Here is a 15,441-nt window from a genome sequence, read left to right as displayed (position 1 = left end):
CCCCCCCCGGCCCCCATTTAGACCATCAAAACAAAGTCCAAATGCAAGACCAAGTCCAGAAGTTCAGTGCTGGTTGTAGCTTCTGCCAAAGAACAGCAAATTGGAACAGCTGCTGGCTTCCAAATGCCTCAGCAAGGGGACATTTCTGTGACAGTGATGTCCCTTAGCCTTTCTCAAAGTAAGGAGCACCCACAAGGCAGTGGGGGCTAGGGTTTTGAGGCACCCTGTACTTGCCTTACTCTGGAGGTTGCAACACTGGTATTTTATAGGAGCTACCCCACCACATTGCCACCAAACCCTCCAGTCAGATGCAGTTTACAGTCATACCCAAGATGCTCTCTGTGGAGTATTTATAATAAACACAGCTTTAATTCCCATTCAGTTTGTGTTGAAGTGCCTCGGGGATTTTTTTGTATTGCTTGTAACTGTGAATCTTGCAGCTGTCTCTGCTCTTCACATAATTGACAGTAAGTATTTAGTCATGACAGTAAAATATTCCTGCAGGGACTGATGAATGCCTACAGTCTGGTCAAAGAACATACACCAGCATTAGATGTTAACCAGCTCAAGATGTGGTCCCCATCTTCAAGAAAGGGAAAAGGGAGGACCCGGGCAACTATAGGCCCGTCAGTCTTACCTCAATCCTGGGGAAACTCTTTGAGAAGATCATCAAGGAGCACATTTGTGATGGGCCGGCATCAGAAATGATGCTCAGGGGCAATCAGCATGGATTTATTAGGGGGAGATCATGTCAGACCAACCTGATTGCCTTTTATGATCAGGTCACAAAGGCCATGGACGCAGGTGTCGCGGTGGATGTAGTCTTTCTGGACTTCAGCAAGGCCTTTGACACCGTCTCTCACCCCATCCTAATTAATAAACTAGGCGACTGTGGCATAGATGCCTACACGGTCAGATGGATTGCAGATTGGCTGAAGGGTCGCACTCAGAGGGTGGTGGTGGATGGATCATACTCGACTTGGGGGGAGGTGGGTAGTGGAGTCCCCCAGGGCTCGGTCCTGGGGCCTGCGCTGTTCAATTTCTTCATCAGCGATCTTGATGTTGGGGTGGAAAGCAACCTGTTTAAATTCGCTGATGACACCAAAATTTGGGGGGAGGTGAGCACGCTAGCAGGGAGAGAGAGATTGCAGAAGGATCTGGATAGGTTACAGGGGTGGGCAAACAGGAACAGGATGTGTTTCAATACGGACAAGTGCAGGGTGCTGCACTTGGGTAGTAGGAACCAGCAGCACACTTATACGATGGGGAACTCCCTACTTGAGAGCACGGAGGCGGAAAGGGATCTTGGTGTCATTATTGACTCCAAGATGAACATGGGCCGACAATGCGAGGTCATGGTTGGCAGGGCTAACCGGACCTTGTCGTGCATCCACAGGTGCATCTCGAGTAGAGCCAGGGAGGTGATCCTCCCCCTCTATGCGACGCTGGTCAGGCCGCAGCTGGAGTATTGTGTCCAGTTCTGTGCGCCCCATTTCAGGAGGGATGTGGACAACATGGAGAGGGTCCAGAGGAGGGCCACCCGCATGATCCGGGGACAACAGGGCAGACCCTACAGTGAGAGACTGCGGGACCTGAACCTATTCAGCCTCCACAAGAGAAGGCTGAGGGGGGACCTGGTGACCGTCTATAAACTCACTAGGGGGAACCAGAAGGGTTTGGGGGAGACGCTGTTTCCCCTAGCCCCCGCTGGCATAACAAGGAGTAATGGGCACAAGTTGATGGAGAGGAGGTACAGATTGGACATCCGAAAAAACTACTTCACAGTTAGGGCGGCTAGGAGCTGGAACCAACTTCCAAGGGAGGTGGTGCTGGCCCCTACCCTGGGGATCTTTAAGAAGAGGCTGGATACCTACCTGGCTGGACTCATTTGAGTCCCGTTTTTTGTTTAGGGTTCTTTTGTTGTTCTCCCGCCCTGGCGGGGGGTCGGGCTAGAACATCTATTAGGTCCCTTCTGACCCTAAAACTATGAAACTATGAAAGAAACCTCCCTCTGAACCTCTTGGAGAATATTCCCTATTCTACCTTTTCTATTAAGACAGCTGTTACTAAGACCATTACATCTACTACTGGGTGAGGTTAGCTACAAGCTCTTACGGCCATTCTGCTCTTTGCAGCCTTCCACAAAAATGGATCCTTCTCCCACATCCTGAATTCTTTTCCAAGGGAATAACAGACTTCCATCTTAACTAGCCCAGTAACTTGTCCATAGTCTTTCCTAAATCATAGAAATATATAGCTGGAAAAAGACCTTAGAAGGTCATCTAGTCCAACTCCTTGCTCAAAGAATTGTCATCTCTGTTTAAACCATCATAGATAAATGTTTGTCTAACCTTTATTTAAAAACTTAAGAATGAAGATTCCAAAACCTATCCAATTATCATTTCGATTACTTAATCACCCTTCATCATTCTAATTACAACTTGGTCTGTTATTACTTCTCTTGTTTCTTTTGGATGCCAAATATAACTGATCACCATCCTCTTTTATAATAACCTTTTTCATATTTGAAGATGGTCAGTAAATCATTTCTTCTCCAGCTTACTTAAATCCAATTCTTCCAACTTTTTCTCATGTTTTCAAGACCTATAATCATTTTGGTTGCTCTCCTCTGGATTCTTTCTAATCTGTCTATGTCTTAAATTGCTGTATCTAAACTGGATATAGTATTCCAGGTGAGGCCTCAGCAATGCTAAGGAGTAGAACAGGACTATCCAACTTATTTGCCCCAGGGGCTGGATCCATGGGGATTCTCCCAGGACAGACGACGCCCCGGTAGAGGTGGGGTGGCAGCTAATCAGCACAGTTGTTGAAACCACTGCATTGACACAGCTTCAGAGCCCGGGAGAACCCTGCTGCTGCTTGCCACCCCCTCCCCACACTTCCCCCTGCCACTGATTTGAGTCACCAGCATCAACCAAAGACCCCAAATATAGAGGTTAGCATGGGGGTGGGGGGGCCTAGTCACAGAGAAGAAGGGTTGGAAGGGACTTTGAGAGGTCATCTAATCCAAACCCCTGCCCGAGCAAACCTTGCAGCAGCCAATTTCCTGCTGCTGCAAGGTTTGTTAATAAATGGTCAAGAAATCCCAGATAGAGGGTCATGCCCCCTGCTACAGAGGAAGGCAAAAACTCACAGTCTGTAGGGTGGCATTCCCTTCTACCCAAATAGTTACTTTGTCAAAGGAGGTGATCTAGTTTGATACAATGTATTTTTAGTAAATCCATGTTGGATGCTTGTCAGCCTTTCCTCCTCCAGATGCTTGCAAACGGCTTTCCTTAGGATATGCTACAGTAACTTCCAGAGTACTGTGGTGAGTGAAGCTAACTGATTGTAGTTCCCCAGATTCTTGTTGCCTTTTTTTAAAGAGGGGCACTATATTGTCCCTTTTCCAGTCCTGTGGTACCTTAAGCATCTTCCACGACTTTATGAACATCATTGCCAAGGGCTCTGAGAGCTCCTCTGCCAATATTTTCTGTACCCTCGGAGAAAGTGCATCAGGCCCTGCTGACTTGAATTCATTCAGAGCATCAAAGGCTCTCTGTCTCTTTTGTTATCTATCCTTCAGCTTGTTCCCTTTCTATATCTAAATAATCCTGGTTAGGTGTCTGGTCACAGCTTAATTTTTTTGTGAAACTTAAGGAAAGTAGTTGTTCAGTATCTCCACCGTCTTTGCATCCTCTGTTAAGAGTTCACCCTGACTATTTACACAGTGGACCCACGGTTTCCTTGGTATTTCTTTTCTGGCCAGCATACTTATAGATTTTCTTCTTCATTGTCTTTAGCTTCTCTCACCAGGTGCAGCTCGTGCTTTATCTTTGCCTTCCTGATTTTGTCCCTGCAGGTTCTTGCTATTTTCTGGTATGCTTTCTTTGTGACCTGCCATTTTTTCATTGCTTGTTTACTTTCCTTTTGTACCTGATGCATCCTGGAAACTCCTTGTGCAGCCACATTGGTCTCTTACCATTGTTCTTGTGCTTCCATCTTATCAGAACAGTTTCTTGTTGAGCTTTCAATATGGTACTCTTCAGAGGCTTCCAACCCTTTCTGCGTATCTTTGTCTGTCTTCCCATGGCACCATGCCTATTAACTCCTTGAGTTTGGTTAAGTCTGCCTTTTTGAAATCTAGAATCCTAGTTTTGCTGACCTTGTGCTTTCTCTCCCACTGCCCCCAGTCTCAGGATCTAGAAGTCTATCACATCATGATTGTTTTCCTCCAAGATTCCCATCAGCTTCACATCCTCCACCAATTCTTGCCTACTGGTCAGGACAACATGCAGGGTAGATGATCCCCTAGTTGTATCTTCAACCTTCTAGAACAGAAAATTGTCTTTCACACAAGTTAGGAACTAACTAAACATTTTATGTTTGGCTAAATTGTTCATCCAGCAAATGTCTGGACAACTGAAGTTTCCCATCGGCACCATCCCATCACTTTTGGATAGATTTGTCACCTTGAAGAGGGCCTCATCCACCTCCTTTTCCTGAGTTGGTGGCCTATAATAAATCCACACCATTATACTGGTTCTGTATCTTTGGCCTTTTATCTTTGGCCAAATGCATTGTGCTCTGCTGTCTTCTTTCTGGACCAGGGAATAAGTGTATGCATTTCTGACATACAAGGCAACCCCACCACCTCTTCTCCCAACCCCATCCCTCTGAAACAGAGTGTAACCCTCAGTGTTGAATGTCCAGTCATAAGAGGTGTCCCACCAGATCTCTGTGATACCAATCAGATCATAGTTCCTTTCACAGGCTGTGGCTTCCAGCTCATCTTATTCCCCATAGTTCTTGCATATGTATTTTGCATTTCAACCTGCTCACTTCCTTTTGCACCACTTGCTGCTATCCTTTGGCTGTCTGGCCCTTTCCAAGAGTGGAGTTGCTCCTTCTAGTCCTTTCCCCTCTGGATGTTTGCTGTGTTGCTGGAGGGTTTTCCATCCCCTGTGGAACCTAATTTAAAGCCCTCCTTTCTAGGTTGGCCAGACAATGGGCAAAGATGCTCTTTCTGATTCTGGTTGGATGGATCCCATCTTTTGATAGCAATCCTCCCCAGAATATCCTCCCATTATCAAAGAATCTATAGTCTTCCAATGAGCAGCACAGTTTCAGCCACGCATTTACTTCCAGGATACAGTAGTCCCTGCCGGGGCCCTTGCCTTCGACAAGGAGAAATGAGGTGATGTTCGCCTTCTGGTTTCTGGAGCTGCACAGGCTGAAATGTAACCAGTTGTGAGCCTCTACATGAACAGACCTGGAGTAAAGCATCACATCCTCTGACTTGCCTATGATATTGCTCTTAATACCTCCTAAGTTGGTATTAGAGGGCTTTCTGCTTTTACTATTATACTGTTGACTCATTCAGTCTGAGGTCTACTGTAATCCCAGGTCCTTTTCTGTGGTACTGTAGCTGAGCCAATTATTCTACATTTTGTAATTGTGCATCTCACTCTCATTTAAATCAGTTTAAGTTACATACCCGAGGTGCCAAAAAAGCCTTAGCTTTCTGTAAGAATAGTACCAGGTTAATTGAGGAATACACCAAAATCATTTGCAGCTTCTGGGGATAAGAATAAAAGGAAGGTAGTTATATCAATGTGCCATCTATGTGAATTCAACTTTGTACCAAGAATTATTACAAGCAAACCTCTGTCCTTATCCGTATAGGGTTTTATACTGAGCTTCATAAAAGGAAATATTGGTGTGCGACAAACTCCAGTTGTCCAGTCGCACACCATGTGTTTGTCCAACTCCAACTCCAGTTTGTCCAACTCCAGTTTGTCCAAACTCCAACTCCAGTCGCACACCATGTGTTTGTCGCACATGGTGTGCGACAAACTCCAGTTTTAAAGATAGGTTGGGCTGCAATTGAAAATTAAAGCTATACTTTGAATCTTATTTCTGTAAACCTAGAGTAGAAACTCATCTTGGTGAGTCAGTATTGCAGAGGCAGTTTAATGAAGATTTTGTATCTGACCAGCTGGAGACAAATGTTGAATGCCAAATTACTCTGTAAGTGCGAATATGCAGAGAACTCTGAAAGGAGAAATAAAGCGTATTCACCTGTAACCAGAATTCTTCAAGATGGACTCTGCCTGTTCACACTCCCCACCTCCCTTCTCTTCTGTGGAGCCCGGAGTCCTACAACATTGGACTTTTCGAAGCAGTGAATGGAACTGAACTGACAAGAGCATAATATCTTTTTTTTGGCCTCATCCTCAGCATACTGAGGAATGGGACAGGAGGCAGGGGCAGGTGTGAGAGTGCTCCAACAGGGCACTGCTAGAAGATGGTTCTGATGTTGAAGCTACACTGTTGCATATCATGTGCAAAAGTGCAGAGTCCCTCTTAAAGAACTCTGGTGACAGGTGAGTAACCCTCATTTCTGTCTTCTTTGGGACTTCTGTTTGCATGCTAATTCTTATCCCAGTTTAGGGACTTGGTTGATGCATTTTGATTATTTCCTGTTCATGCACATAATGGCGTGTTGAGTAATCTCATCATGCTCTTCTGTAAGCCACCTGTTGTTGCCTGCCTCTGAAAAAACAAAATGTGAGTGGACAGTATCGCTGTATTAGATAAGTATATGTGCATAAATGTCTTGAGCTATTCATTATGGGATGTAATACTCCACAATGTTAAGTGCTCTTGACCTTGATAAAGCAAAGCACTTAGGCATAAGGTGAATATGCAGCATGTGTTTAAATTGTTTCTGAATAAGCATCTCAGAGCTGAGCACCCTGATGATCAAGCCTTATGTCTTTATCCCTAAAATATTCAAAAAATATTTCCCGCCATTGTTTCCCCCCTTTTCTATCCATCTCACACAGCCAAATGTTTAAAGATGCCACTAGGTTTAATGATCCGCTGGCTCTATCCTAATCTTTCCACTAACATGCAACCGAGAGGCTTCTTTACTGAGGGTAGGGGTACAGGCTGGGGAATCTGACACAGATTTTGTGGGCAACCTGACACACAAGAATCTGGGTGAAGGACCCTTGATACATAGGATATAGGCCTTATGGTCTCCTTATCCTCCTTGTTTCCCCAGGAGCAGCTCCTCTTGTCCTCCTGGGGAAGCTGTGCAGGTGGAGCAGGCCAGGACTAGTGTGCTTCCAAGGAGTGCTACCAGAGACAGTGTTCCACATGAAAGTGCATACTCCCAGACTGATGATTACAAAGGTCTTCAGAATACTGGCCTGGTATGTTTACCTGCCAAAGAATCTATCAGAGGAAAACTAAAAAACTGTGCAGATTGGGAAAAGGACATTGAGGGCTAATTTGCCATTGTCTCATTGCCCAGCCAAGGAGAAGTAAGAGAGAGCAATCCCCCTACTCTGCTTTATACTTCTCTCTTCAGCTTCATTCGTGTTGTGACTCTGGCTGTTGTAAGACCTTTTTGCCGAATATATTTTGCTGCACATAAATGGACAGAGTAGAGAGAGGCTGAACAGGCATGACATAATCAACTGCTTCACAATATAGGAATGAAATAACATACTGCCTATCAAATAATAATAATGATGGAGATGTTGAGAGTCTCATTTTGATAATTAATTCTTAGGGCATTGAATTTAAGTTGACATTGTCCTTTTATATATCTCAGGATTTTGTCTTTCCCAGTGATGGGAAATTCCCAGAAATTACAACCTGAATAAATATAAATTGCCAAGATTGTGGCAATCATTCTCATTCACATGGTAAAATTTCTTTACAGTGACATATGCATTATGCAGAAAATGACATTTTTGGCTAGTATACATCTTTCATTTTAGCCCATGTGTTTAACCAGGCTTTACCCCTTTCCTATCATTACATGATTGAGAGTAGCAGCTTATCTTGCACATTTATGATCATGATGAAGGGTACCACCTGTAATGTTCCAAAAGTGTGTTTGATTGTTAGTCGTATTAGTGGTAGCAGTAGTATTAGTATTTGTTGCTGGTAGCTCCCCAATGTAGTGTTTACTTAATCCCTGTGCTGTTGGCCTGGCAATCAAAGTAAATTCAATACAGCAAAGTGACCAATCAGTTGTATGTCATAGGTTCTCACATTTAAGTCAAGATGAAAAGATTGCTTTTTATTATCTCATTGGCCTTTCTGCATAATGCAAAGCCTAGTATTTCACCCCATGACTTCTGCTGCTGAGGAAGATTAATTTTTTTTTTTTGGTACGGTGAACCATGTTAACCCAGTAACTTGTTTTTGACTTAATGAAGGTCTTTTAGAAAGACCCAGTGTGTATCTAAAGACTCTTAAGTGATGTCTGATTTTCCACTTTCCTGATAACCTGTTCCACTAGATAACTGACACTACTATTAAACATTTGAATTCTTGTAGTTTTGATGTCTAGTATTTGAATTGTGCTATACTTATGTTTATATAGCCGGAAGCCCCCTTTTTGCCAGATGTATTCACTATGTCAATGACTATAGAAAATAATCAAATAGTTTCTTATTCTTGTCTTTGCTAAACTAATTAGATTGCGCCTCTTAAGTCTTCTGCTGTTTATTTATACACCCAACCATCTTATTAGCTTTTTGGTGGCATCATCACATTGGGAGCTCCAAATCCATTTCTTAGGATCTCCAGAGTATTTCATAGCAGTGTACTGGGAATTAAAAACAATTTGTTCTTTGTGAAAGATCCAGCTGCCAGTCTTCATTTGTGCGTGTTCTTTCTCTGCTGTTACAAGATTCAGTGAAGCAAAGAATTTGGTTGAACTGTCCTAAGTGGATACTCAGTAATATCACTTGCAAAGATTTTGCATTCTCTTTAGGCTTTCTTCTTCAGAGAACAGATAGAAGAGTGAATAGAGGTCTAAGGTACTGTTAATGGTTTCAGGAACAGGAAAGTTCTTAAGTTCAAGAACGTAAGTGCCATAGTCCATCTAGCCCAGCATCCTGTCTGTGTCAGTGGCAGAAATGGATGTTATACAAGGAGAGCATTGAGCCAGAAAGAGTTATCTGTCCCCTCTTCATTACCCTCCTTGAATGTTGTATGTAAAGGAATTGTTTGGCATGCTCCTTTGCAGGTCATGCGTTCCTGGATTTAGTATGGTCTCTGTAAGATTTATGTCATCAAACAGTTCTTCATAGGCAGCTGTGACTGAAAATTGGGATGTCTCTGAAGAGCTGTCTTATCCAGTTTCAGAGAACACCTCTTGCAGCTGGATAAAGTTGGTACATTTTCTTAACTGGTGCTGTTTTTTCATTACATTAACATTAATTTTTCTTAGGATGACTGTTAATTAGGATGAATATTGATTGAGTTCTTGAAGATTGATGAGACACTCTGACATATTAGCTTCTGAAGCAAGAAGGATCTTTTTGTGTTTTGGGTAGCATGTGTGCCATCTCCTTAAGGAAGCTGAGACGGTCCTGAGTTTTGGACAGCTATTCTGCAGTCCTGGATATCTTTAAAGAGTAGTCATTAAATCCTTCCCAAAACAATCTGTAGGTTTAGATCGTGAAGTTGTAGGCAGACAAGTCCTGTAACTAAGGACTTGCAGCTGTGTGAAGCTGCTGCCATCCCCCGGAAAGAAATCTCTGCTGGCTGATTGTTACATTATAATCTTGCATAGATACGTCTTTTGATCTTCATGCCTCATTATTTACTTTATATTCTTCTTTTTATTTATTTTTAAAACATTTTAAACCAGCTCCCAATAACTTGACTATCAGCATATGAGTTATGCAGTATTGAGCACATTGGATATATGAAATATAGCAATTTTGATTTTTTAAAAAATCTTTTTTAACCATGGCTACATTCCCAGTGACGGATAGCAGACCCTTTTTCCACAGCACAACCAATCTCATAGGTATTAATAGGTATGGAGCATTCATCCTTATACTGAAAACAGAATGAGAGATGTTTATTAGGGACAGATGATTTATTGTCTTACTCTGCTTAGAAGCAGTATCACCTGTATCAGGGGTATCTAGCATACCAGCCTATGTGCTAGATCTAGCACACACAACTGCTCCATCTGGCCTGCCAGGCTAATAACAGGCTACTGAAAGTTGGGGGTGTGGCCAGCATTGGCCATGGCATGCCATAGAATCCAGGGCCCTGTGGCTTTGGTGGACATGGTTTTGGCAGCAGAGAGGTGAGGTGAGGGCTGTACAACACAGCCCTCGATCACCCTTAGGCCACTTGACCCACCACTGCTTGTAAACCTCCACCATAATGAGGGGCTGCCTGGCCTGCAGACACTTGACTCACTGGCACTGCGGTAGCGACTGCCACAGTGACTGCTGCTGCCACCACCACCATGATCATGGCTGCTACCCCCTCCCCCCGGCCCGACCACAGTGCCTGCGCCTGCCACCACCACCAAGATCATGGCTGCTACCCCTTCCCCCAGGCCAGATCCAGCCTATGAGGATCCCTCAGTCTGGATCTAGCCCAGGGCCCCAGGTGAGTTTGCCACTCTGGACCTATAACATGAACTGATCACTGTCGGCGCTGGTTAGGCTATGCCAATCACAACAGGATTTCAAATCTATTATTATGGTTTCACCTCAGAGATTGATAGAAACAGTTAGTTTCCAAAGAGTCTTGACACAGATCTGTGGATGACTTATTAGGATTTATAATAGTATTTTTCCTTTAATACTGTTGATACAGTAGCCACTAAGTGCTTGCTTCATGCTGATAGGTAACCTATGATGAAGTGAGAAGGAGACAACTGGAGAGCTAGGTGTTTAGAAAATGCGTGTCCAGTCTAGCCAGTTGTGATGTTCGGACTTCTTGGGATTATAAGCCACAGCCATGTAAAATCATTTGCTCATATCTACAAAATCTTGCAGAATGGAATTGTAGCTACTGAGGAGAGAGTGGCTGTAGACTGGAGTGGTTATATGTATAAGTAGTCCTATTATTTTATGTGTTTTAGCTCATGGTAAGCACCCAGAGCTTAGGAAGGAAACATCTGTCTACATTTTATAGAATTAAATTAATACAGTTAGGCTTTCAGTTTGATCTCAGTGTCTTCTACAAGTGAATATGCACTTCTTACCTTGGAATTTACTGCTTACAAAACTGCTGAACTTTAGACTTCTTAAAAAAGAAAGAAAAGTAGAAGTTGAGTGGCACAAGGACTTTCTCACAACATATCTCCCAAGAGGTTACAAAGGGCTAGGTGTGGGCCTCATCCCTCTGTCAATCAGGCAAAGGAGAAAAAATCCAGTTAGACTGAAACTAGTTCCACATCTGCTCTATTCAGACATATTCTCCAGATAATTTCCTACTGTCCCATTTCAAGAAGCAGAAGGTTCCTGTGGCTGAGATATTCCTTTGGCCTTTTTATCATTTGTCATATTTGGGAATGCAGAAAAAGAGAAGAAAAAATGAAGAAATTGGTTCTAAAGCTTCTCTGATGGAGATCTGAACAGCACTCCCTAGTAAAAGCAGCTGGATTGGTCATTGGCAGGCTTTATTAGTGATGGGCTGGAGTGACACTGCCTGGGTCTGAGACAGGTTGGCACTAAGACCCAGCCTCTGCTGCCACTTCTCCCATCTGTGGCATAGGAGAAGCCCCCCAGCTCCGCAGTCTGGACCAGTGGCTCAGTGGGCCAGATCTGGCCCGTGGGCCACAGGCTGCTGCTGGTCCCTGAGCTAGCCCGAATTTGTTCTCGTTGTTTTCAATAAGAACTTGAATGATTATAGAAATCTATGGACATAGAAAGAGAAAAAAGCCACTAGACAGATCTTTACATGCCATATTTTGAGAACCAAAGGATGAGATGAGGTTAAGACTTTTAGACCGATATCTTATTTGTGGGGCTTTGGAGAGTGAAAGAGAAAGGTGGGTGGGGAGAGTGCTAGATTAAAAAGTGGAATAGAGCTAGAAAGGCTAGAGTAATATGGAGAAGTCAACATTTTTTTAACACAGGAGATGAGTTTGAAGTTAAGTCAATGTGTTTGAAGCAAACATAGATAGTGTGGTTTTGTTTAATAAAAAAGCAAAATATTAGTGCTAGACCATTGGGCATGAAAGGAAAATTGTATTTGACTCTGACCTTCCTAATGCTGTTTTTCTACCTCTCTAGGGATGCTATTGCTGAGATTAGAGCTGTTTGCATTGAGGAAATTGGAGTATGGATGAAAATGTACAGTGATGCCTTTCTGAATGATAGTTACTTAAAATACGTTGGTTGGACACTACATGACAGGGTAAGTACTGCATACCAGAGGACAAGAAACTAGAAGAGATGCATGTGTCCTTCTCTGGTTCAGTGCATCACCTATGATTGGAAAGAATTTGTTTGTACTCTTTTTTTCTTCACCAGTTCATTTAAGTAGTTGAATTAGGATGCAGTGATCTAGAACTGCATGTTGATTTATATATTTAAACTAGCAAATTGCCCATCATGAATGACGCACGAGGGGGGGGAACAAAGTGCTGCCACCCAACGCCTCATGGTGCCACCGCTCCATCTGCAGAGACAATAATCAGAGTGTGAATAAAACATTACGGACGGACGGACAGACTAAGGCTTTCATTATATTAGAGTGTTTTGATGTGTTCTTCCTCCACTATGTTCCTCCAGTGTTCCTATCAGCAGTCTATCCCCAGACTGCTTTTTCTATGTTTATGGGAGAGAGACTGGTCTTCTAGGATCACTTCAAAGAATGCTTTGTAAGAAAGTTTCCTAATGATGTTGTCCTCTGAACATCTGTAGTGTCAGATCACAGGTGTTTGTTTATATGCTGTGTTGGACTTTGATTCATCTCTCAAGACGATACTGCCACGCTGTGAAGAGAAGAAAGAACGATAGGGCATTTGTACACATAGTTGTGCCACAGCGCCGAGCACTTTTAAAAGCACCCTGGTGCTGTGGTGTATACATTTGTATAAACAGTGAAATGTGCGCTGAGAAAATGGTGGTGGCAAGATTTTGAAATAAAACGAAACTGAAGGTGTTTTAGTTCAAAAGCGCACCATCATTTTCTCAGCACTGACACACATTTAGCCGTTTGTACAAATGCATGCAATGCAGCGCTGGGCTGGCCTCGGCTCAGGTTTGGAATCATGGCGGCGCACCCCCACGCTTGCAGCACTCTGATTGGCTGTTTCCATCAGCCAATCAGAGTGCTAATAAAGCGTTATGGACAGACAGAAAGAAAGACCTAGGCTTTTATAATATAAGAATCTGTGCTGAAGCCACCAGTATGCATGTATATAAGTACTGAATTACTTATTTTCTTCTTTTTATGCTTTTTTCTTAAAATCCTAAAGTAACAGATGGGAAGATCTGATCAGCTATTAGAATATATAAAGATCTTGCATATGTGTGCTTTTTAAATTGGTTTACTTTAAGAGGTGTTTTTTAATAGCGATAAAGGAATTTTAGACTTAAATAGGAATGAAAAGAGGGGAAATGACAAAATCATTCCCTTGTTAGTCTCCCCCAGATCCCCTGAACCTGCATCTCTTGAAAATTTAAGTTGCACTTTTCTTATTTGTTGTTGTTTCTCATTCAAAAACTTCCTGTGTTCCTGTCTCCAGTAGTACTCACTTGTCTAACGCTGTGTTGAAGCCACCAGTGTGTGCGTTTGTGTGCGCACATGCATGTGCACTTGCACACTGGTGGCTTCAGCACAGCATTAGAAGGGTGAGTACTACTGGAGATAGGACGATAGGAAGCTTACTTTATCATAGTGGGAATTGCTTCCTAAGCCAATCAGTCAGAAGTTGGGGTCTGTTCCCTTTTAATTTCAGGTGTCTTGTTTTTGTTTTGTATTCCTTCTGGTGAAACTTTGGGCGCACTCATTGTCTTAAGTCATGGGTGCTCAACCTCCAGCCTACAGCTCTTCCTACGGATCAGGAAATCTGATGGCTGGGGAGAAGTGGCCATGTCCCTTCCCCCTATTCACCCCACAGGGCCAGTTTGGCCAGACCAAGCCCCCTTCCCCACCATGCCTGCCCAAGGCTCCTGATTGGGACCACCAGCCACATCAGCCCTGCAGATGGACTGGGCAGTGCCCATCCAGCCCACCGGGGAAAAGGGTTGAGTGCCACTGATCTAAGTCTATCCTAATCCTTTTTGAAACCTCATTAAGGCTATTGACCTTAGTGGTGACTTACACAGCACAGGCATGTCACATCTTACGCAGGGGTTAGGTTCTGAGGTCAGCGCGTAAGACAAAAATCACGTATAGTCAAATCACCAGTGATTTGACTAGCAGTGACTGCCTCTACCTCCAAAACCTCCCGCTGCCGCCATGGAGCCATGCTTGGAGCTGTGCGGCTGGCAGCAGCGGCGCAGCACGGGGTGGTGGAGGGGATAGCTGCATGTCGCTGGGCCACCACCACGCTGCCAAAACCTCCCGTCGCCGCTGCAAACTGAAGCCCCGCCCCCCCTCCCACCCTGCGTATAGTTGAATTTGCACAAGTTAAATGTGCGTATGACACGACTGTACTGTACTAAGTTCCCAAGTTAGATACCACATTTCCTCCGTTATTTTAAATAATATTAAAGAAAATGTTTCCATTTAATTGCATGCCATTTTGATTGTGTTAAGAGAAAGGGTAAATACTTCCTCTCTATGCAGCATTGGTTAGGCCACAGCTGGAGTACTGCATCCAGTTTTGGACACCGCACTTCAGGAGGGATGTGGATGGCCTGGAGAGGGTTCAGAGGAGGGCCACACGTCTGGTTAAGGGACTACAGAAAAAAACCCTATGTGAACTGATTGGGAGACCTGAACCTCTTCAGCCTCCACAAGAGGAGGCTGAGAGGTGACCACTTACAAACTCATTGCAGGGAGGGGGCAGCAAGAAATAGGGGATACAGTGTTTACCAGGGGCCTGTCAAGGTAACTAGAAATAATAGCTACAAACTGGAAGAGAGCAAATTCATATTGGACATCAGGAAAAAGTTCTTTACAGGAGGATTGCCAAAATATGGAATAAGCTTCCAAGGGAGGTGGTGCTGCCCGCTTCCTTGGAGGTGTTTAAAAGGAGATTGGACAGACACCTGGCTGGGGTCATCTGACCCCAGCACTCATTCCTGCCCGGGGCAGGGCGTCAGACTCACTGATCTAATAGGTCCCTTCCGACCCTAACATCTATGAAACTATTACGTAGGAACATTCGTTTATCATCTTGGAAGGAGTCTGATGCTTCAGCTCATAAGGCCTTTATCAAAGCCATGTCATGTGCACGCACTAATGACATCCATATTGAACATAAGAACCTCCCTGAGCCATTTCTGTTCCTTTTCCTATGCCACAGAGAAGATGAGAGCACCTTGCTGTGTCCTCTCTGCTTGGCAAAAATTAATTATTACTTATGTAGTTTTTATAAACTTAGTGAACATCAATGTTTTACATAATATTTTCCCTTCGCAGAGGGAAACCTATATATCCAGCACTCTGTCTAGGGTCAGATACATAGCTTTGGTATCTTTATGT

The 15,441-nt window shown here is 43.7% G+C and overlaps 1 protein-coding gene across 9 annotated transcripts in view; it reads left to right on the top strand.

The window, feature by feature from the left end:
• The window catches only part of STAG1 (stromal antigen 1), a 251,543-nt gene that overhangs the window by 118,108 nt on the left and 117,994 nt on the right, over window positions 1-15,441 (top strand). For all 9 annotated transcript variants that reach the window (XR_003096470.1, XM_025216836.1, XM_025216838.1 and 6 more), the window contains one exon: window positions 12,075-12,198. Coding sequence is in view for 8 of the 9 variants with exons in the window: in XM_025216836.1 (XP_025072621.1) it covers window positions 12,075-12,198 (124 nt within the window). In the remaining variant the exon portion in view is untranslated. The remainder of the gene's footprint in view (window positions 1-12,074; window positions 12,199-15,441) is intronic.

This window comes from Alligator sinensis, unplaced genomic scaffold (genome assembly GCF_000455745.1).
Source record: "Alligator sinensis unplaced genomic scaffold, ASM45574v1 scaffold1264_1, whole genome shotgun sequence".
Classification (NCBI taxonomy): domain Eukaryota; kingdom Metazoa; phylum Chordata; order Crocodylia; family Alligatoridae; genus Alligator; species Alligator sinensis.
This window is presented reverse-complemented; position numbering and strand designations above follow the sequence as displayed.